Source organism: Cyrtonyx montezumae, unplaced genomic scaffold (genome assembly GCF_038088225.1).
Source record: "Cyrtonyx montezumae isolate F1298 unplaced genomic scaffold, pur_monq_1.0 scaffold_3, whole genome shotgun sequence".
NCBI classification, from domain to species: domain Eukaryota; kingdom Metazoa; phylum Chordata; class Aves; order Galliformes; family Odontophoridae; genus Cyrtonyx; species Cyrtonyx montezumae.
The window spans coordinates 74,660,874-74,682,196 of record NW_027072034.1 but is presented as its reverse complement, the minus strand read 5'-3'; the positions used below and the strand labels follow the sequence as shown (position 1 = coordinate 74,682,196).

At 40.5% G+C, this 21,323-nt stretch overlaps 2 protein-coding genes across 2 annotated transcripts in view; one reads left to right on the top strand and one right to left on the bottom strand.

Moving 5' to 3' along the window:
- The window catches only part of PROS1 (protein S), a 32,202-nt gene extending 23,238 nt beyond the window's left edge, over positions 1-8,964 (bottom strand). Inside the window, exons 1-4 of the mRNA XM_065741936.1 lie at positions 8,860-8,964; positions 3,157-3,314; positions 2,052-2,076; positions 1,641-1,727 (exon numbers count right to left, since the gene is read on the bottom strand). Of these exons, the coding sequence (XP_065598008.1) occupies positions 1,641-1,727; positions 2,052-2,076; positions 3,157-3,314; positions 8,860-8,938 (349 nt within the window). The 5' untranslated portion in view covers positions 8,939-8,964. The remainder of the gene's footprint in view (positions 1-1,640; positions 1,728-2,051; positions 2,077-3,156; positions 3,315-8,859) is intronic.
- Positions 8,965-13,038: 4,074 nt separating this feature from the next.
- Positions 13,039-21,323, top strand: part of ARL13B (ADP ribosylation factor like GTPase 13B) — a 39,007-nt gene continuing 30,722 nt past the window's right edge. Inside the window, exons 1-3 of the mRNA XM_065741937.1 lie at positions 13,039-13,120; positions 14,654-14,724; positions 18,710-18,959. Of these exons, the coding sequence (XP_065598009.1) occupies positions 13,062-13,120; positions 14,654-14,724; positions 18,710-18,959 (380 nt within the window). The 5' untranslated portion in view covers positions 13,039-13,061. The remainder of the gene's footprint in view (positions 13,121-14,653; positions 14,725-18,709; positions 18,960-21,323) is intronic.

Below are 21,323 nucleotides of genomic sequence, written 5' to 3'. Positions count from 1 at the left end.
AAGATAAGTGGCAAGAAATTTATGCTGGTACCTCTATCTTCTCCCACTTCAAATCTTTGGTATCCAGGAGATGTGTCGTAGGTGAGCTGGATACGTATAAATGTTGGGATTTTCTAAGCATTTATTTTCAAAAGCAGTTAAGCATGCAGTTATGAGATACAGATGTTCAGGAACTTCAAGCTATTTTAAAATTCTGTTTGCGTTGTCATTTTTATTCTTTTATTTTCCATCTTGAGATTCACACTAGTTACTGTATTGTTCTAATTATAGATTACTATATATAATATATAATTATATATCTAGTTATAGCTAATCTTTTTTCTCATTAGGAAAATTGGATTTTTCATTTTGACACTGTCAGAACAATTTAGATAACAACATTAATAAACACAAAACTTTTAAAATGAAAAATGATTTGATAATCAGTATCACAAGATACTCGAATCTATGAAAATAAGTTAGAAAAAAAAGTACTGTCTTAATGGAATTTTATCCTGCTTTCTCAGCAGTGAAATGCTTTCAGAAATGCTCAGTATAAAGTCCTTTGAACAGTCAAGCCTTGGAAACACTTGCAAAGGTTATGCTAACTCTCTTAAATGGTCCTTTTTCCTGTTGATTGACCAACAGTAACATGTTTTTCTTCAATATTATGAATCTGAATGGAGAAATACAATGACATCAAGTAAGATAGTTGTTTTCACTGGAAATTAAAGAAACACTGTATATCCACACAATTCTTTTTTCCCAAGGACCTCTAATGCGTGACAAAATGTGACATGAATGGGAGTACATTTTACTTTGTGACAGCAGGCACGTTGGCTAAGTGATCTGGAAAGTATGTTCATCCGTGACCATGCACAGTGTCATTATTAAGGATTTTTTTTTGCCTTCTGTTGCTCTCAGTGGCAAAAAACAAGGACAGATGCTTAAGAATAAGACAATTTCTCTGCCATATCTAGGCTGTAAAACTTTAAGAAGTTTAGAGAGTTGTTTCTACAATTATGAGTTGGGAATGAGCTACAGATGCTTCCTGAGAATTTACTAGAAAAAATAATTCCACGCTGGAATTACAAATGGACAGAAAAAAACTAAAAAATTGAGCAGCACCACAGACTCCTTACTTTGTGATCCTCTTGTGTCTGGAGTAAATAACTGTATCTTCTAGCTAACATTTGAATTTTACAGTTGGTGGTATCATAAACTTCGCAAAGGGCTACAGTGTAACCATGGGCCAAAGAGTAGTACAAAGGGGAATTTGCCAGGGGTCTCCTTCCTCAGTTGACAAAACAGGATCTGCAGTCAGGTATAGTTACTGAAGATGTGTCAGAGTTCTGTGGCCATTCTAGGGAACATGGGTGAGCTGACACAGCACATGCTTCTGTGTTTCTAGAAGAAGTCTGCCTTCTGTTTTGTAGTTTCTTTTCCACTATGCTTTTATGGAGGGGGGGAGGAACTAAAAGCAGTCACTCGGCAATGTTCTCACCTAAATTTCTTGTCACTTTCTTTTCCCAGATAATTGTCTGTCTGAGGTAAATGGAGGTTTGTGTGTTTTCCTGCCAAGAACAACTATTTCCTAGCCATACACGTGTGTATGCTCAAGTACGAGTGCACTAGGTAAAGCATCTAGCAGCAGCACTTACCATTGACACACACCCTCAGGTCAGCGGGAGAATCCGGAGTAACTGCGGGAACCCTGAAAACCCCTGCTCGATAGGAGGCAAGGCAGCCTGCAAATGCAAATCCACACATACATACAAACACTCATTTAGGCTGAAATTACAACAGCTTATGCACGGCATCTTCAAAGACTCTCTTCTCACAGTTTGAATTAGAAAACTTGTCTGGGCAAGTTTGTTTAAGGGCAGCGGATCACAGACCAACCTTCTGAGCACCTCTGCTGAGATCTAAGCACATCAAACTCCCAGAGAGCTACTATGCATTATAATCAGCATGGAAATCATTTAAGTGCTGTGGGTAAAATAACAAAACTAGCATTATCCAAATAGGAAGGTGAATGACATACTAGAGTTGTTCAGGTTTCTTGTACTTACTTAAATACTTGGGATAAAAATACTCCTGCACAAAGAAAAGAAAGACAAAGTGTAAGAAAAACTGAAGATAGACAGAATTACTACAAAATACATTCAATATATTCTAAAAGATATTTGTTTCATAACCATAAAAGAAAAAAAATGATTTAGATTCTTAATGATATATATATAAAACTTGGCATATATCCTATTGTTTAGGGTTAGACAGATTATTTCACTTGGTGAAGAGAAGGTTAAGATCCTGCACTGAATTTGACAATTTAAAACTGAAGGCAATGAAAGTGAATTGAATGTGATAATGAATAGGAGGTCAACATTAAAATTAGAAAAATTTCTCCTAGAATGGGAGGATCTTGCCTAATATTATTACTGGAGACAGAGAAGCCTCCTTTACCTCAAGATAAAAACAAAACAAAGACCAACCAAACAAAAAACATGGAATAGGTTGAATATTTCACAAGAAATTCATTCCAAATAAAATCTTAGTAGAACAGAGTTTTTTATAAACAACTGATTACTGAAACAATTTAATTTTTGTACTTAAATATTAACAAACAGTATCTCCAAATATATGCAATGTTATCGAAGACAGAACACAGAACTAATACACAGCTTGCAAACCAAGAATTCATTTTAACCACATATTTTTGTACATAATTACCCTTTTATAGGATGAAGCTGAATACAATTATTTCTAATTTTAAATACTGTGCAGTAGGAATGAGCTGAGGAACAGTTATCTCCACTAGGAAAAAAGCTCACAGTAATATGCTCTATCCCTTCATTAAAAGGGTTGCACTGACAAGCATTTTCTGTGTAGAATTTTAATTGAAGCCAACAGGGCTTCCCCACATGGAATGCTTACACACAACTGTGGTCTAAAACTGGTGATCCATATCTGAAATTAAAATAATATCCACTCAGCTATTCTCTTTGGTTATATGGTGCTCACTATTAATTGATGCTATACACAGAAGACTTTCAACCCAGATTTTGGTCTGCAAGGTTTGGGGTTTTTCAGCTTGCAGCATGAATTCTATGTACTGCTAGCAACCCTACTGCAAAGGAGTACTATTTATCTCACAGATATTCATCACATACTTACAGTTTCAGGATTATTTTCAAAGATTTCTCTGGCTTCTTCCTTGTTGCATAACTCTTCAACACACTCTCTTTCTAAATTTCCCTTCTTACTTTCTTCCATGAAAGAATTCGCTCGACGTTTCCTCACCAGGAACTCAGAGGCATACTGTTGAGATAAAACTTGGTAGAAACAAAGGAGCTCTGTTATTTAACAGCTGAAATATGAGACAAATATTAGACTCCCTTACAAAAGTCTGAATTAAATGCTTACTCATGAAGTGGCCATTTCCTATGACTTAGTGCTGTTTATGAGCTTGTAATACCTCAAACCCAGAGTAACTTTATGAGATACACCAGCAGTCAACTGTCAGAGAATGGCCTCCCAAAGATCAGAAAAGCTTGGAAGGCTTTTTAGGAAGAACAGCTAACAAGGTCCAGAACTTGAAGGTAGAATGCCTTCCAAGTGACAGATGTAACTTAAAACCATACCATCCTAAACACAAAGCTCTCTATCAGGTGATGGCAAATTGTCACGGTGTTATCCGTGACAGTAACCCAAGGGAAACTGAGAAGGGAGAGAGGAGAGAAAAAGAAACTGCGTCAGTGGCCGCGCGGCCGCCCGAGCAGAGCCGCGCTCGGGGGGGGGAGGGGGAAACAGCGGGAAGAGATGGGTCTACAAGAAAACAACGGCACGATCTGAGAAGGAACGGTAACTTTACTAAATCTAATAAAATTGAACAATTGAGAGAGAGATAAAATTTCCAAACCAAAAGCTGTGAGCTTACGTTAAGGAGAAAACTGCATCATACAGCATCATACAGCATCTCTACTATGGCTGTTTCTCTCAAAAATTGGATGCCTTTCTCCACGGTGTTCCATCTTTCCACCTTAGGCTCCAGATCATCTTTGTAAGGGTATCTATCCTTTACAGCCACTAGTACTCGTTCCCAGAGGGTAGCGACTCCATTCAGACATCTGCCAATTCCTCTGTCGATAGCTGGGTCTCGGGCAATGCTTGCCAGTTGGCGGGCTTCGCTGCCATCTAGAGACACGCTGCTGGCACCGTTGTCCCAACACCGCAGCAACCAGGTGACAATAGATTCACCTGAGCGCCGTACAAACTCCTTTCTTGAACCTTGTATTTCAGTCATCTTTAGGGGCCGACGAGTAGTGGTAACAGTGACTCCATCATCATCGCCGTCTTCTCCATGTCTCTCACTTTTCTTAGTGGCCTTTCTAGGTGGTGGTGGTGCTGCTGCTGAGGAGGGCCCCTTGCCTGGATCTTCCTTTTTTTTCTCTGCTTCTTCTTCTTTCCGTTCTAGGCGCGAGGACGGCCGTGTCCATTTCTGGCCTTCCACAGGGGCAACCGACACTGATACAGGTGCTTCCTGTGATTGGTCAGGTCTAACTTCGAGGTTTTCATTTTTGCTTTGGACCTTGGTTTGGAAACCATTTCTCTCCAGAATATCAATTATAGCTCAATAAGCACAAGCCAGACCCCAAACAATACATTCCTTCTCAGATCGTCCTGAGTCACATGATTCCTTACCTAAACACTCACTGAATTTCTCAGGATCCCACAGGTGCTCAAGATCAAAATTGCATAACACCGGGGGTCCCCACGCTTCTAATTTCTTTCCTAATTTTTTCCACCTTCCCTGCCATTCAACACTCTCTGGTTTTGAGGAAGGCTTCCTCCACATGATATAAATTGCCAAGAGAGCATTCAGAAAAATAGATAACACAGCTGTCAGGCTGACATCCTGAATATAGGTAAAGACCTGAAAAGAGTAACTGGAAACCAGTCCAAATGCTGCATAATCTGTCACATTAGCCAGGGTGTTTAGGCAGGAGGTATGTAACCCCCTCAGCACACTAAAGTAGCTGTATGCACACATTACTCCGGTGCTGAACATGAGGAGCTTAAAAAGACGCCAGCATGCTATAAGGTACATGAAAAACCTTAGTCCACTTAGCACCAGATTTACAATGGAGTACAAATACTGCACTGCCCGCATTCTCCACCAATAATTGTCACGGTGTTATCCGTGACAGTAACCCAAGGGAAACTGAGAAGGGAGAGAGGAGAGAAAAAGAAACTGCGTCAGTGACCACGCGGCCGCCCGAGCAGAGCCGCGCTCCGGGAGGGGGAGGGGGAAACAGCGGGAAGAGATGGGTCTACAAGAAGACAACGGCACGATCTGAGAAGGAACGGTAACTTTACTAAATCTAATAAAATTGAACAACTGAGAGAGAGAGAAAATTTCCAACCCAAAAACTGTGAGCTTACATTAAGGAGGAACTACAGGGGAAGCACATGTGCTGAACCTCCCCGGCAGCCCAGAGCAACGCGCCCAGCCCGAGCGCCGCCTGCATCCGGTGCGGAGCTCCGCCCCTCTGCTGCTCCCCCAGCATTAACTCCTTCACTGCTACGTGATGCTCTGATGTGGAATACCGGCAGCAAAACCACAAAACCACAACACAAATACAGATGAAACACTCTGGAATGTTTCAACACTGGACAATGACCTGATGAAACCTTTCTGTTACAGCATCCTAAAAGTATGTGATGCAGAATAAGACTGTAGCTTCAAATTGATTCCTTTGGTGTATTTGATAAGATTAATCCTTATGATAAGGCAATAGATAAAATTTTCTGACAAGTCAGATCTTCTACAGCATACCTCTAAAGTTCAGAGGCACATCCTTATATCAGAAAGCAACCAGCAAGTTGCTCAGAAATGCAAGGAGGAGAGGCCAGCTTGTGCCCTGTTCTGTGTATCTGAGTAGGCTTCAGCTCGGTATTGGAGGATTTACCTCATGATCTACTAGTTAGTCTTAATGGAGACTGGAAAGATCTCTGTAAGGCAAAGACTGATCCACAACAGTAACAAGGCTTCAGTACAAAGCTCTGCTGGAACACCTTGAGAAGCACGAAACCCAGACAGATATGATTATGCTGATAGAAAAGAGCTTTCATCAGTGTATGCTACCATGAAAAAACAAGTAAGTGTGCAAGCAGAAACTCTGGCCAGTTTTGTTTACGGTTAGCACTGATGTGAGCTTGCTGATACAGCTCTGGGGCAGAGGCTCTGTGGTGAAGATGAGGCCTAATTCACAGCAGACTTTGAATGATCTTGTTTTGACTATTATTTCATTTCAACACGTTTTCAATAAATAATGTGCAGTAAAATTCCAAGTACAGTCTTTAACCAGATATAACATAACCTCCTTTGAATACCTTGGGGTAGTAAAAATGGGCATATTCTTCTACAATACAGTAGTTTAGCCTCCATTTATACTTCTTTAAGCTTTTGAGTTTAAATCAGATCTCTTAGCGTAAATAACATATTTTTTATTGAAAACATTCACATTTATAGACTTAGCTGTATATTTACTTAACTGCTTTTCCCTTACAAGGATCATGACAGGACTTTCATAAGGAAAAAAAAAAATTCCTCTCTGCTGTTGCTGCCAGTTTGATTACAGGAAACTCCAGTGAACTCCTGACCCTGCCAAACCAATAGTTAACCCTTAAGGAACTCAGCGTATTTCATTTAAATATCACCAAAGCCTCTTGGAAATCCTGGCAACAATTTCAACCAACAGGCTCTGCACAGACACAGCATAGTGCCTAGTTATGAAACACATGTTTAAAAGGAATATTCTTGATAAACAAGAGAAAAAAATGAGGATAAGACCAAGTGGTTCCTTAAAGCTAATTTGTAGAGCAGACAACCACAAACCTGCCTTCAGTGGGCTAGTTAAGCACAGCTTAGAACTGCTTATCAAATACCCTGGTTGTGGAAAGCTGTTGCAGCCTGCTACTGCTGTCGTAGAAACTTTGTAGACCAAATGCAATGAATAAAAACTAAAAGCGATGACATTCTAGATAGTGGAATTGCTTTATTTGTACAGCTGCTGTATTGCAGCCAGCTCCATAATTCCTACAATCTTTAGAAATGCACATCAGTGACATAAGCTTTATGCAATCAACAAATTAAAGCCAACTAACTGCAAATGTTTGTCTGTTCTGTCTTGCTCAAAGCTCAAACACACTTATGCTCCGCAGCAAGAACATTTGTAAAGCTTGCAATTAGCCCAGCATTGCTCGCTGCTGCATGTTATTAAAGATTAGACATTTTTATAAAAAAGAACAGTGTACATATGAGGTCTGCTCCAAAAGTAATGCTCCTCTTTTATTATGTTGGACCCTGACATCAGAGGCAGACATGGGTGCTATGGCAGTACAGGTTGAACGCTCCCATCAGTATCCCATCACGTTTTGTTGCTGTGCAACAGATGGCAGCAGAGGGGCAGCCTGACAAAATGACATCTGACATGAAAGTGTGTATGAAGCAAAAGTGTGTCACTGAATTCCTCCCTGTGGGAAAAAATGGTACCCATTGGCATTCATCAACACTTGTTGAATGTTTGGGGAGACCAAACAGTGGTTCTCAGGTAGTAGGTGGTGCATTTCAGCAGTGGGCAGTGGGACACCTTCACTGGTGTGGATATTTAAAAGCATGGCATGCATGCTCTTGCTCATCACTAGTGAAAATGCATAGCTAATGGTGGAGCCTACGTTGGAAAACAGTGTTTTGTAGCTGAGAATTTGTTCCATCAAATAGCATTACTGTGCTCTTTGTATCTGCTGTCATTTTCATATAAGTAAGTAGGAAGCATTATTTTCAGAGTGACCTATACATTTGTCCCTCTTTACACTTCTGGGCATAAACTGACAGAAAGCCATAAAGAGTCAATTTTTCTTTATGATTATTGTGTGGCACATGCTGTATTACTAAGACCTGCCTTCCTCTTTGCTTTCTGTGTCACAGAAACCCCCAGCACTGTTCAGACACGGAGAAAGGAAATTGGATTACATGGGCTACAGGTACCTCGCATAGGTTGGTCAACTTCTTATCTCTCACTGTCAGTAACAAAGAAAGCTGACAGAGCATGCAGTGGGAAGGAATAATGAAATGAAGGATCTAAATTCTGTATCAGAAGGGAGGCTAAAGAAAAGGAGGGAACAGACTGTGGGGGGACTGATGTGATGGGACAAGGGAAAATGGTTTCAAACTAAGAGGGGAAATTTAAACTGAATATAAGGAAAAAGTGTTTTACAATAAGGGTGGCACTGAAACAGGTTGCTCAGGGGGATGGTAGATGCTCCATCGCTGGAGATGTGTAAGGTGAGGCTGGACAGGGCTCTGAGCACCCTTTGTAGGTGTCCCTGTTCATTGCAGGGGAGTAGGGCTAGATGGCTTTTATGGGCTCCTCAATCGATTCTATGAACATGTTATGAAAAAAAGGAGAAGGGGAGATGTCCAAAAAAGGTCTCTTTTTAGGACCAATTCAAACCTAACTTCTAAAATGAACTTTCACCTTTCCCTACTGTTCTCCTTTTAGCCTGAATCCCTGCAAAAGCCTGATTAGCAAACATTCGTTTTGCCTACTGCCTGTTTAATTGTTAGTAAGGCACGTCAGAAGCAGGCTTCCATCGAACCCTAATTCTGGTTGCTCCGGATACGCAATGGTAGCTAAGAGGGACCGAGCGCTAGGTGAGGCGAGGCTCTCCCGGATCTCAAGAGCCGAGTTTTGGACAACATCCGCTTCAGGTCAGCCCTGCACCCCGGCCGCAACTGCGCAGCCCTCAGCATGGAGGACCTTGTCGTTCGAGGTAGCCCTCGCCCCGCCAACCGCGCCCCACCGCCCCACTCACAGGTCGCGGCCTCCGCCAGGGCGACGGCCACCGCCAGGCCGGCGAGCAGCGGCACGCACCGCCCGCCCCGCGGCCTCATCGCTGCCGGCGGGCGGCAGGGATCGGGCACGGCGCCGGGACTGCGCGACGGCTGCTCTGCGGGGCGGCGGGGCAGGGCGAGCCTCTGGGGGCGGGAGGGAGGGGCAGCGGGGCGGGAGAGGGGGGAGGCTGGGCCGAGGCCGACGACCGTGCCCGGCCCGAGCGTCAGCAGGGCGGCGGGGGCAGCAACGCGGAGACGATCGCCGTCCACGCCCGGCTTGGGGAGCGCGGCGGACGGGCCCCGCGGGACGCATGGCAGGGACGAGGTGCACAGTGCCGGCGGCGCTCGTCCGCCGCTGATGGGCCGGCGAGGAACCGAGCGCTCCTATTGGCCGAGCGCGGGCCGGCCTCTCCTCCGCGCTGCGGCTCCGCGCTTCTCCGCCTCTGAGAACTTTGTCCCTTCTCCCCACCCGTTGGCGGTAACCAGGGGTTACCGGCTTGGTTACGCGTCCCTACCAATGGGGTCTTCCACCAATGGGAGGCTTGGCGTCGGCGATCCGCGGGACACGTGACCCCGGAGCGGCGGTGCGGTCTGCGGTCGCCCCCGCAACGGTACTCCGTCCCGCGCGGTTCGGCTAGGCCGTGCCTTGGCCGCTGGTAACCGTGGAGCCGGGAGGGCCTTTGGGATGTGGCTGCGATTTGTATCGGTCAGTGTGCATGGGCGTGTAGCTGCGCGGAGAAGGCTTCCTCTAAAGGGTCGCTTTAAAAGCTAAAGCGTGTTCCCGCAGCTGAGGAGGCGGGCGGGGGTAGATTTCAGTATGTCTTAGGGCTGCCGACTCTGTGAGGAAACGGGGAAGGGCTCTGACTGCTCGTTCTCCAGTAATTCTTCACGTGGTGGTCCTGTAGCTGTCTAGTTTCACAAGTACTTACATACTCGAGTCTCACAGAAAGAAAATAGATTACCGTGTAACTCTTGTCACCCTAGATTAAGCTGAAGAGCTGCTGAGCAAGCCAGGTGTGATGTGACCCAAAGTCACAGTATGTGGCTCAAAGCCACCAGCAAACCCAACGCTGTTTCTTCTTGTACCTTGTGTGCCCGTTGACTGTGCTGAAGTTTTGGCTGAAATGATGGTACTGAGACTTGGGTGAAGTGTGCCTCCGTCACTGTTGAGTTCCTTGGCTGGCTGTTCAAAATATAATGCAATTCAACTAGTGTACTATGTTTTTATTATTAAAACTCAGACAAGTCAGACAAGGAGACTTGATTGCGGTCTTTCAGTATCTGAAAGGGTTTATGAGAAAGGAGCAGACATGCTTTAGCAGGATCAGCTGTGGTAGGACAAGGGGAAATGGTTTCAGACTAAAAGAAGAGAGACTTAGACTGCATTTAATAAAAATGTTTTTAAGGTAGGGGTAGTTATGGAGCGGTTTGCCCAGAGAGGTGGTGGATGCCCCATCCTTGGAGACATTCAGAGGCTGGACCAGGCTCTGAGCAACCTGATCTAGCTGGAGGTGTCCATGTACACTGCAGAGGAGTTGGACTAAGTGGTCTTTAAGGGTCCCTTCCAATTCAAATGATTCTATGATACTGAAGAGCAGCGTAGTAGGAAATAGGTAAAGCTTACCCTTCTCAGCATAATTATAGCTTTGCTTAGTTATTCTTTAAGAAAGGTGAAGGATTGATATTGCAGTGAAAAATTCTCTACCAAGGGTGGAAAGCTTCGTGTAAACTCTTGATAGTGAAGTATCAAAAAGATGCTTTGATGTGGAAGTATTTATTCATCAGATGATTTTGAGCTTTGTACTAGGTGGTACTTGGTACTCTGGATTGCATTACATATGGGCTCCGAAGTAGCTCTTAATCTAGAATTACAAGAGTTTATGCAGTTATTTATGATGGTTTTCTCAGTCTCTGTGGTAACTTATTTTTCTCTTACCTAAAAATCGAATCTTGCACAGCTTTTATCCCTGATGCTTATGCTGAATTGCTATATAAGTGTTGTTATAGCTTAACTATACAGTTTTATTGATTTCTAAGCTTGTAGGCATGTTGATTTTGTTTCATCTCTATAACTAAAAAGAGTTCAAACTAATGTATGTTAAAGCTGGAACAACACGTGTATGCGGTTAATGAACTATATATATGTGTGTGTGTGTGTGTGTCTGCAAAACAGCATAACACAACATTAATTGAATATTACGGGCAACATCTTTACTACAATTTTGCTAGAATTTGTAAAGCTGGACAGCATGTATAACGTGGGAAGGGATTGGTTCAGTGGTGATGCTCATGTACTGAAAATGAATTTGTGTAGTCATGTTCTCAAGATAAGCTTTGTTGGCACTTGCTTGTTGATCTAGGTAATGTATTCCATGGCATGTTATTTTCTTGGAGGCTTTTTTGTTTGTTTAGAAGCTGGTTTTTACACTAGGAGCACTCATAATCATCTCATTCTCTTCTTAAGGAGCTTCTCTTTTCCTCAGTACCAGTCTTGTGGAGAAGCTATTCTCAGGTACTCTTATACATAGCAGTATAAATATTTAAAGAATATCTGTTGTCTGCTCTGGAAGAAATCTGATCTGTTTCTGATATTAATTGATGTCAGACCCATGCAAGGGCATCTTTCAACATATCAGCTTTGTAAGGTAGGGAGTCTTCAGTTACTACCTGCATAAATTATTTATAGTATTGCTGTTTTTTAGGGATAATGTGTGTTCGTTAGGGATAGCTCCTCAATTTTTCCCCACTTTGATTAGTTTAGATTAGGAAGAAGTTTAGAAAGTTAAACTTAATGACTCAGTGTTCTGCTTCCTTCGAATGTGGCTTAGTTTGAGCTTAGTTATCATTTAAAATAGCAAATGAATTAATTTGGTTAAAATAGGAACTTTGAGAAATGAACTTCAGGAAATTTGGTGTGGCAATTCAAAGTGTTACTGCTTTCAGATGACATGGAGGCAAGTTACCAGTAGAGAATATCTGTCTTTTTGCCAACCTCTAGAGGAAGGATTGGCATATTATTAACCACCATCCCCTGCCATTTGACGTATGCACAGATATTAGTCCTATGTGCAGTATGTTTCCCTCCCTCCCCCTTGGCAAATGTCTGTGAAAAGAGTTGATGAGTTGGGCCCCATCTATGGAGGTTGGTTTCCTGTACAGAACAATTATCATGTTGTATTGTGGAATGCTAAAATGGGCTTGGGGTGAGTTGCTGCTGCACAGACCTGATTCCCTCCAAAAATCTCATCCTGCCTTGGTTTAAATAGTTCTTGTAATATAGAACTGGAATACTGTGTTATTTTCCAAAGGGTTTATATCTCCTTGTGGAATTTTTCCCATCATTCTACATTATCTGTCAAGTGTACCTAGGTACTTGTGCAAAGATGGTCCCACAAATAGATCTGTCTTTTCACAAGGGAGAAGCAGCCCCCAGGCAGCCTTTCCCAGCCACTAGCAAGGTCTGTACTCCAATGTACAGTAAAATAAGCAAGCTCTGTGACTAGCACCTTCCCGCCAATATTCTGTTACATGTTGTTGCAGTGTGACAGATGGCAGCAGAGGGGCAGGCAGTCTGATAAAATGGCAAAGGTGTGTCACTGAATTCCTCCACACAGAGAACACTGCACCCATTGACATTCATTGACATTTGCTGAAAGTTTACAAAGACCAACCAGTGGATGCCAGCACAGTGAGGCATAGCTAATGGTGCTGACTATGTTGAAAAAGGGTGTTCTGTAGCTGACATTTAGCTCTTTAGTCGTTACAGTACTCTTTGCATCTTGTAATTTCCATGCAAATAAATAGGAGGCATTACTTTTGGAGTGGTCTACGTATAACATGTCGAGCTTAAAACTACCATTATTTTGATGGCGAGGCAGAGTGGGAAAGAGTGAAACCTTGATGCCATGTGTGCACTGTTCAGCATTATTATTTTGTGTAAGTGCTATGGTATTGCTACCCAGACACATGAAACGAGGGCATACAAATTGCAAAAGGGTGAAAGACTCAGTGAGACTTCCTTGGGGTTGAGTATAGAAACACTGAATGAACAGGTTGCTGCTGTGGGCAGGTGGTTTGTCTTGGTTACACATTGGGACTAACTGTATTTGTTTTTCTTGTCAAGGGTGACACCTCAACTCTGGATTAATCAAATTCATTAACTCTGGATGGCTAATGAAGAAAGATGTTCAATCTAATGGCGAATTGTTGCACGTGGATAAAATGGTGGCAGGAACCTGTCAGGTAAACACGTGAAAGTATTTATTTTGCAGTTCTGTGCTGACCTTCTTCCCAAACTTTATCTCATGTAATCTCACCAGTGTTTTACTTTCATTCCTAGTATTTAAAAAGAATACTCCAAGTAAAAAAAAACTTCAAGTGAGAATCAGTATGCGTTCTGAACTTACAAATTACATGTTGATCACTCATAACTTTCTGACTGAAAGAAAGTATACAGTTCAAAATACCATTCATAGCATTTTCCTATGGGAAGATGCTAGAATGTTTATTTAAATCTTAATCAATTTGGCTTCTGCATTTTGAGATTCTGAAGTATAGTTTGTTAAAATATTGCCAAGAATATACTGTTACTGCAGTGTCATTCTGTTGTTTTTTTTTCCATTTAAGTGCCTTAATGCTGCATTTTATGATCAACTTGGTGATCCATTCCAGGTTCTAGAATACAACTATTTTTCCTTTTTTTTTTTTAATGTTTTATTTTGATATGCTGCATCATTTTCCCTCTGGTTAGCAAAAATGCAGACTTTATTTCAAACTGCTCACAAACTAGGAAGAAGGGAAATAAGGGGTATAGCACTATTTTTCTTCTTTTTTGAAACTTCATTCACGTATAAGGATTCTCTATCGTGTGCCAGAAAAGCTGGGGTTTTGCTGGCCACGTTGCTGCTTAGAAGAGTATACTAAATTAAACAGCTGTTTGCTACAAGCTATTTGTTGTAGACAGTTGTAAGTTCATAAGTGTTCCTGGCTGTTCCAGTTACAGCTTGTGTTTAAAGTATAGTTTACTATGATCCTGTTGTTCATTTTTAGGGGTTTCTCCTTGAGATTTTTGGCTTTTCAGAAAGAATGTAGGTGAATTATACTTCATCTATGGTGTTATTATAGTTTCAAGACTGGAAATAGCAATGCTTTTAGTGTTATTTCACTTAGGAGCATAAAGTTGAGGGAATTTGATTTCCTTGTTTGTGTATTTGTAAACTGGAGGAATGATCAAGATTAATGCGCAAGTATATTTTTCCTATTACTTTAGAATTTGTACTAAAACAAGATTTTAATTAGTCTGTGCACTAATTTCAGAATACACAGTATATTAGTAACACCACTGATTTGCATGTTTGCAGCTTCAGTTGCTCCTGCTTGGGAATAAAAGACATGATGAGTACCAGAGCCACTTAGCTTGTAGTGTCCTATGTTGTCAACCCACGTTGTTTCTTCATTCTTTTATGATGTTGTTCAGCTTCACTGGTTGATACAGAAATTGCTGGCATAAGCAAGACCACAGTTTTGTTTGAGACAAAGATGATACAAGACAGTGGAAAATGACTTAAAGAAACTAAAAAAAATAAATAAATAACTAGAATACCGTGGAATTAAATTTTAATGGGCAAATGTAATTTGTCTTGTGAAACTTAGAGTACAGTTCTTCTCGTTTTGTACCTTGCTCTAGTTTGACATATCCAATGGGAGATACAGAAATGTAACAATGTCTGCAGCTTTGATAATTAGTGATATTTTCTTTTTTTGTTCTTTTTGAAGGAAGGTGACGTTAATAATGGTGGGTCTTGATAATGCTGGTAAAACTACTACAGTCCGAGGAATTCAAGGAGGTAAGCAGTTAATTCATAGTCTAAAGTTGGTGTTGAAATTGTATAATCACTTGCTTTGCATCATTCTCATGTAACATGTTTCTTTATCTCTTGATTTATCGCTTTCTCTCACACTGTACATTGTTGAAATTAAATTTTTGGTGGATGTGTATTTCTTTAAGAGTCTGGTAGCAAAAGTGGACAAGTTGCAGGTTCCACTATGTAGAGATCTGCATATATGGGAAAAATTAAAGGGTCTTGTATGGAAACAGGAAGATCCTGGTTTTTGATATCTGGAACATCATGCTAGGGAGACATTAAAAAGTAGGTGCTCCTGAGTCATGTACGTTATGCTCAAAGGAAGGAGTAGAGCAAGCTCTGTTTCTTGGCCACTATAGTTAAAACAATGTTGAATGACTGTGATGTAGTTTAACATGGCAGCAGCAGCTGGCAAGCAACAGTTGCTGCTCAAGAGTAGTAGTATAGTATAGAGGTGAGGTGAATGTTACGGAGAGAGCTGCTTCATAAGACATTCAACAATGTAGTGTTATAGCCTTTGGGTCCACTCACGCACAAAGTTAATCATCAGAAACATTTGTAATTATTTTGGAAATATTCAGTTAGTATTCAGAGTACCTTAGTACTTCTGTGCCTTCAGTACACCCCTGTATCTTTATTGTGCAAAGTGCAGATTTGCAGCAAAATCTCTTCTGGATAAGGGCTCTTGTTTTGATTTCATGAACATCATAGCGTGTTTTTGAGTGGGAAGAAGTTTTCTGGGGTATTTCAACAAATAGCTGAAAGAACATTGTTGCTTGATTTAAATGAAAGTATAGGAAAAATGCTCAAGTCTGTAGATAATGTTCTTATTTGCAGTTGGTTTGAATTAACATTAAGCAGCAGAATATTTTGGTTAATGAAGTCTTATCATATCTCAGCCTGTGCTAGATAAATTGATGAACCATGTTTTTTGCACGTTGTGTGTGCAGAAGTAGCTTTCTGGTGATCATCCAGTAACATGCAAGTATTAGTAAACTTTGTATAACATCAGTGTTCTAAGTAATACAGAATCACAAGATCATTAAGGTTGGAGAAGACCTCTAAGATCATGTAGTCCAACTGCCAGCCTGTTACCACCATGACCACTAACCATGTCCCTGCTTGGCTCATCTACATATTTCTTGGAAACCTTCAGGTATAGTGACTCTGCACTTCCCTAGGCAGCCTATTTCAATGCATTGCCACTCTTTCTAAGAGAGAAAGAGTGTATTGCAACCTGAACCTCACCTGGTGCAACTTGAAACCATCACCATTCGTTATCTGAGAGAAAAAGCTCACTCCCGCCTTGCCACAAATTCCTTGCAGGCAGTTGTAGAGAGTAAAGAGGTCCCCCTTGAGCCTACTCTTCTCCAGATTGAATGATCCCAGTTCCTTCAGCTGCTGCCCATAAGACTTGTCCTCCAGACCCTTCACAGTTTCACTGCCCCTCTTTGGACACGTTTCAGGGCCTCATTGTCTTTCTTGTAGTGAGGGCTGCAAACTGAACACAGTACTTGGGGTGAGGTCTCATCAGTGCAGAGTACAGAAGGACAATTAACTCTCTGCTCTTTTTGCTAAACTATGTCCTGTACAAGCCAGCATGCCATTGGCCTTCTTGGCCACCTGGGCACCCTGCTGGCTTGTGTTCAGCTGTCTGTGAACTAACTCCCAAGTCTTTTTTCTCCATGCAGCTTTCCAGCCACTTTTCCCCAGACCCTTCATGTTGCCTGGGATTGTTATGTCTGATGTGCAGGGCCTGACACTTGGTCTTGTTGAATCTCATACAATTGGCTTATCCTACTGATCCAGTTCCTTCTGTAGGGTCTTCCTACTCTCAGGCAGATCAACACTTTCTCCCAGCGTGGTGTCATCTGCCAACTTATTGAGGGTGTACTCAATCCCCACATCCTGATCACCAGATATTAAACAGGACAGGCCCTAATACTAATCCTGGGGAACAACATTAGTGACCAGTCATCAGCTGGATTTAACTCCTTTCAACACTGTCTGAGCCCAGCTGTTCAGTTTTTTATCCACTGGAGAGTACACACAATGATCTGCCAGCTTCTCCAGGGGAATACTGTGGGAGATGGCTTTGCTGAAGTCTAAGTGGGCTCCATCAACATCTCTTCCCTCATCTAGCAGGCTGGTGATCAGGTTGGTTGGACAGAACCTCCCTTTCATGAACCCATGCTGGCTGGCCCTGACCTCTTGGTTGTCCTGCAAATGCTGTGTGATCACTGATAAGTAAATAGGAAAAGGTTCAAAAAAATGAAATTTCATGTGTATGTATATCACTAAAACTATTGGTTATGTTATCTGTATATATAAAATGTTATCTGTATATATATACACTTATAAATATATATATATCATATATATATATTTGTCTGGAAAAGTACTAGCAGTTTTGTAGGCACTTAGTTCAGTAAGAGACCACTTGCTTTTGAAGGGTACTTTGCATTGCCCAATATCACTTGCAAACAGGATATAATTTGAGATAAAACTTGTACTTCTGGAAACAAATATTCTCTAAGGTATTTTTTACTTGTGAGATGGGGCTTTTGAGTAACTTCCATCTTGTTTACACAAGAGACTACTAAAAATTGTTTTGATAGACTTTGTGTCGACTTCCTGTTTATGCTTGTTATGCAACTTCCCTGACTGGCTCAGTTACGAATAAAGTTAGGAATAACCTCTCATTTATGCTCCTGAACCTTTACTATGAAAATATGAATACATTATTTAGTCTTCCGTTCTGTTTCAAGATCAACTTTAACGCCATTATCAGCTAAAAATTACTGCTATTTCTGAAAGTCCTTTTTTTGGGAGGGAGGGAAAAAAAAAAGAAGATACAAATATTTCTAAAGATAAGCTCCATAAAAAGGTAATTCTGACTTCTGTGACTATTTCCCAACACTTGAACAGTGTTTGTCTTAAGGAAAATAAGAATTGTTCTCTCAGGATTTGCAGAGGTTAGAACCTTCAATTTTATTTTTTTATTTTTTCAAGCTTGGTAGAAACAGCATTTTTGTACAAGTTATGCAGTCTACACAAGGAAGCAGCAGTTATGATTGGTGGGTTTTAGCCGAAGTCATCTCCAAATGTTTTTTGGTTCTTAAACATGGGCAAATCAGCATACTCATCAGTTGTATTTGCCAGAACGATTTTGCAGCTTATACGGAAGATGCTGTTTTTTCACACAGTCTGTTTATTGTCAAACCTTGCAGTACAACAGGACTAAAAGTTTCAGCAATATCACCTTAAATTCTGCATCATTACTAACTTTCACCCTTAGCAAGCCTTTGTGGTCTCACTGTTCTCTTGTATAGGCAAGTACTGTAAATACAGCTCGCAGTGTAAAATATTCCCCAAAACAAAGATTGCATTTAAAGTTGGTGTCTTTCAGAAACAGATCTTCCATTCTCTTGCTGTAGTGTTGGCCTAAGCTGCTCTGTCAGGGTAGCCTATTCTGAATCCTCATGTATAGTGTGATGAGCATATTCTCCCTCTTCCTCACAAGGCTTCCCAGGTCATAATGCATTGACTGTTTTGTTTTGTTTCTCAGACTTGGTTTAATACCATATAACTGCTATGTACTGTTCTGTATTCTTCAGATGGGAGCATCCCGGGGAGTGGATCTGTTAGTAAAACTAAAAAACACAATTCCCATCAACAGTGGTGTTAAGTATTAAAGAATCTTTTTTTTTTTTTTCTTTCCCCTGGTGCTCCTATCTCAGTGTAAAATAATTGGTTGAGAGTAATGTGTTAATATAAAATTTCCTGAGAAGTAAAATATTAATGTACGATACATGGTTAGCAGCATGCTGTCAAGTAACATTAAAAGCTTGCTCCATAGGTTTAAAAAGTACATTTTTTTTATTTTCTGCAGAAATAACAATGTAAAATCCTCTTTAAATGACTAAGGAAACTTCAGTAAAAAGTTCTTCTGTTATCTCTCTGACAGAGTCACCTGAAGATGTAGCTCCAACGGTTGGATTTTCCAAGATTGACCTTAAACAGGGACACTTTGAAGTCACTATCTTTGACTTAGGAGGTGGAAAACGAATTAGGAATATATGGAGAAATTACTACGCTGAGTCTTACGGTGTAATATTTGTTGTGGATTCGAGTGACATTGAAAGAATGGAAGAAACGAAGGAAGCCATGGCTGAAGTTTTAAACAGCCCTAAGATAGCAGGGAAACCCGTGTTAGTGTAAGTATCTAAACACTACTGCATTTAGTTAGATGTTTTTTCTGAAGAATTTGCTTGTGCTGTTATCTTACTGTTGTACTAGTTAACAGAGACACTTCTTTCTTTCCTTTCTTGCTTGCTGCTTTCCCTCTTGAGGTGTATGTGATAATATGCTACTAAAACCATTCACTGCATCTGGCATTACATCTTTCTATTTAGTCTTTTTCAGGGGTATTTATTTTAATTTCAGTATTTCACATATACATTTTTTTCTAAGCTCTTAAAGATTTTAGTAATGCTTCAAATGATACCATAGGTTAAAGACTGCCTAAGTCTGAAATGGCTACTTGTAAAAATGTTGTTTCTAAAGCTTGCAAGGAGATCTTACTGCAGCTTTCTGGTATTTAAAGGGAGTTTGTAAACGTGAGGCAAGTAAACTTTCTACAGGGGTGGATAGTGATAGGACAAGGGGAATTTTTTTTAAACTAAAGGAAGAGATGTTTAGATGAGATGTCAGAGGGCACTTTTTTTTACTGAGTGTTGAGATGCTGGAACAGGTTGCCCAGAGAGGTTGTATGCCCCATCCCTGGAGGAGTTTAAGGCCTGGACCCTGGGCAATTAGATCAAGTACCTGATCTAATGGCTGGCAACCATACCTGTAGCAAGGGGAGTTGGATCTTGATTCTTGAGATCCTTTGCAACCCAAGCCATTCTATGATTCTGTTTTGACCTACATCTATTCCATAAATTATAAATGATTGTTTATATTCTACCATAACAGTACAGATTCAGTAATAAATACCTAACACGTGGTGGTGCTACTGATGCATGATCAGTAAAATCTCATTAAAGAAAACTTACTTTAGTAGTACTTGGTATTTGCTTTTGCTTTGGTGCATGTGTTTTAAGTTTAAGCAGTGGGAATTTTTGTTTGTTTGAACTTTCAAAAGGTTTAGATATTCTTTCACAAAACAAAAAGTCATTAATTTATCTCTGTATCTTTTGTGGTATACTGGAAGTAATATTTTGTCAAATTCAACAACAAAAAAGTAACAAATGCCATTTTCATGGCTTATTTTGTAACTTCAAAGTTGAAAATGGTTTCTCAGAACAAAATCTTTGGTGGGTGTGAGACCTTCATAATTCAGGAGTTGTGTGTTTCTGTAGTGTATATATGAAGTGTCTATGCTTAAAGCTAAAAAGGGATCGTGATACTCTGGTGGTTTGAGAGTGATGCTTTCTAATCTGTTTTGATGAAATGGGTTATATGTAAGCTAATGGTATGCATGTTGAAAAATAGATTTTAACTACCATTTCTATCTCAATGTTAGTAGTATGGAGAAGGTGATAAAGCCATCTTAATCCAACTAGTTTAACTCAGATCTGTTCTTCTGAAAATGAACAATGACAGTTGACAACTGTTTAGTGTTTCAAAACAAATATAACTTCATTTTTATTTATTTTTCTCATACAAATCTCTGTTCTAATTCAGTAATAGAGCTTATGTAGGTGTTTGAACCTTCACAGAACCCGCACATTTCATTGGTACTTAGCCCTGGTTTTGTTCCATGTCAGCAGCTGATAAGAGTCTGTTAAGTGAGTCTAACTATGACTAAACTTATTTTATTGATGTTATTGCCATCTAATTGACCCTCTTCAGTCTTTGAGCAGAACTTGCTCTTGCAGTATCTTAGTTTTGTGAAGGGATCCAGTAGTTCTTCAACTTCTTCTTCAGCTTCAACTGTGGTATGCTTAAGTGCTTAAATGGTTGATCAGTCTTTTATGTATATGGAAATCTGGCAGATAAGTTTTTAAGCACCTCATACTGTTTTCCTACTGAAGGTTTACATTTAGCAAATGTAGAGGAAAAACTGCTTACTTATTTTCATGAAATAATGGGAGTTTACCATCTTAATTGTCCAAATTCCACTGCAAAGTGTGATTTTTAATTTTTTTTAAATATCCTTGTAATATTTGATGCAGGGACACTGCCTTCACACATGGAAATATATATTTCTGTGCATAAGTGTAAAAATGTTGGTGATGTGTAGACACCTACATTTCTATGTGGAAATGGCACTATAAGGAGTGGAAACCTGAGAAACTGCAGTAAAAAGAAACATACAAGGGAAATAAAGAAGTAAATAGAGAGAAAATGATGAAATAGATAAGTGTTGTTGATACCCTGGTGTACTTGAAATCTGGAGGGTGTGTGGCCATCAGTCTGACTCAAAAGAAGCTGATATAAAAATAAACAAGTTTGATTCTTATGTAATCCTTGCTAGCATCTTCAGACTGGATTCCATTGCAAGTCCTCCAGGAATGAAGTGGTAGCAGCTGACACACTCATATCTGTAAATGTAGAGTATCTGGCATATGTAGTCT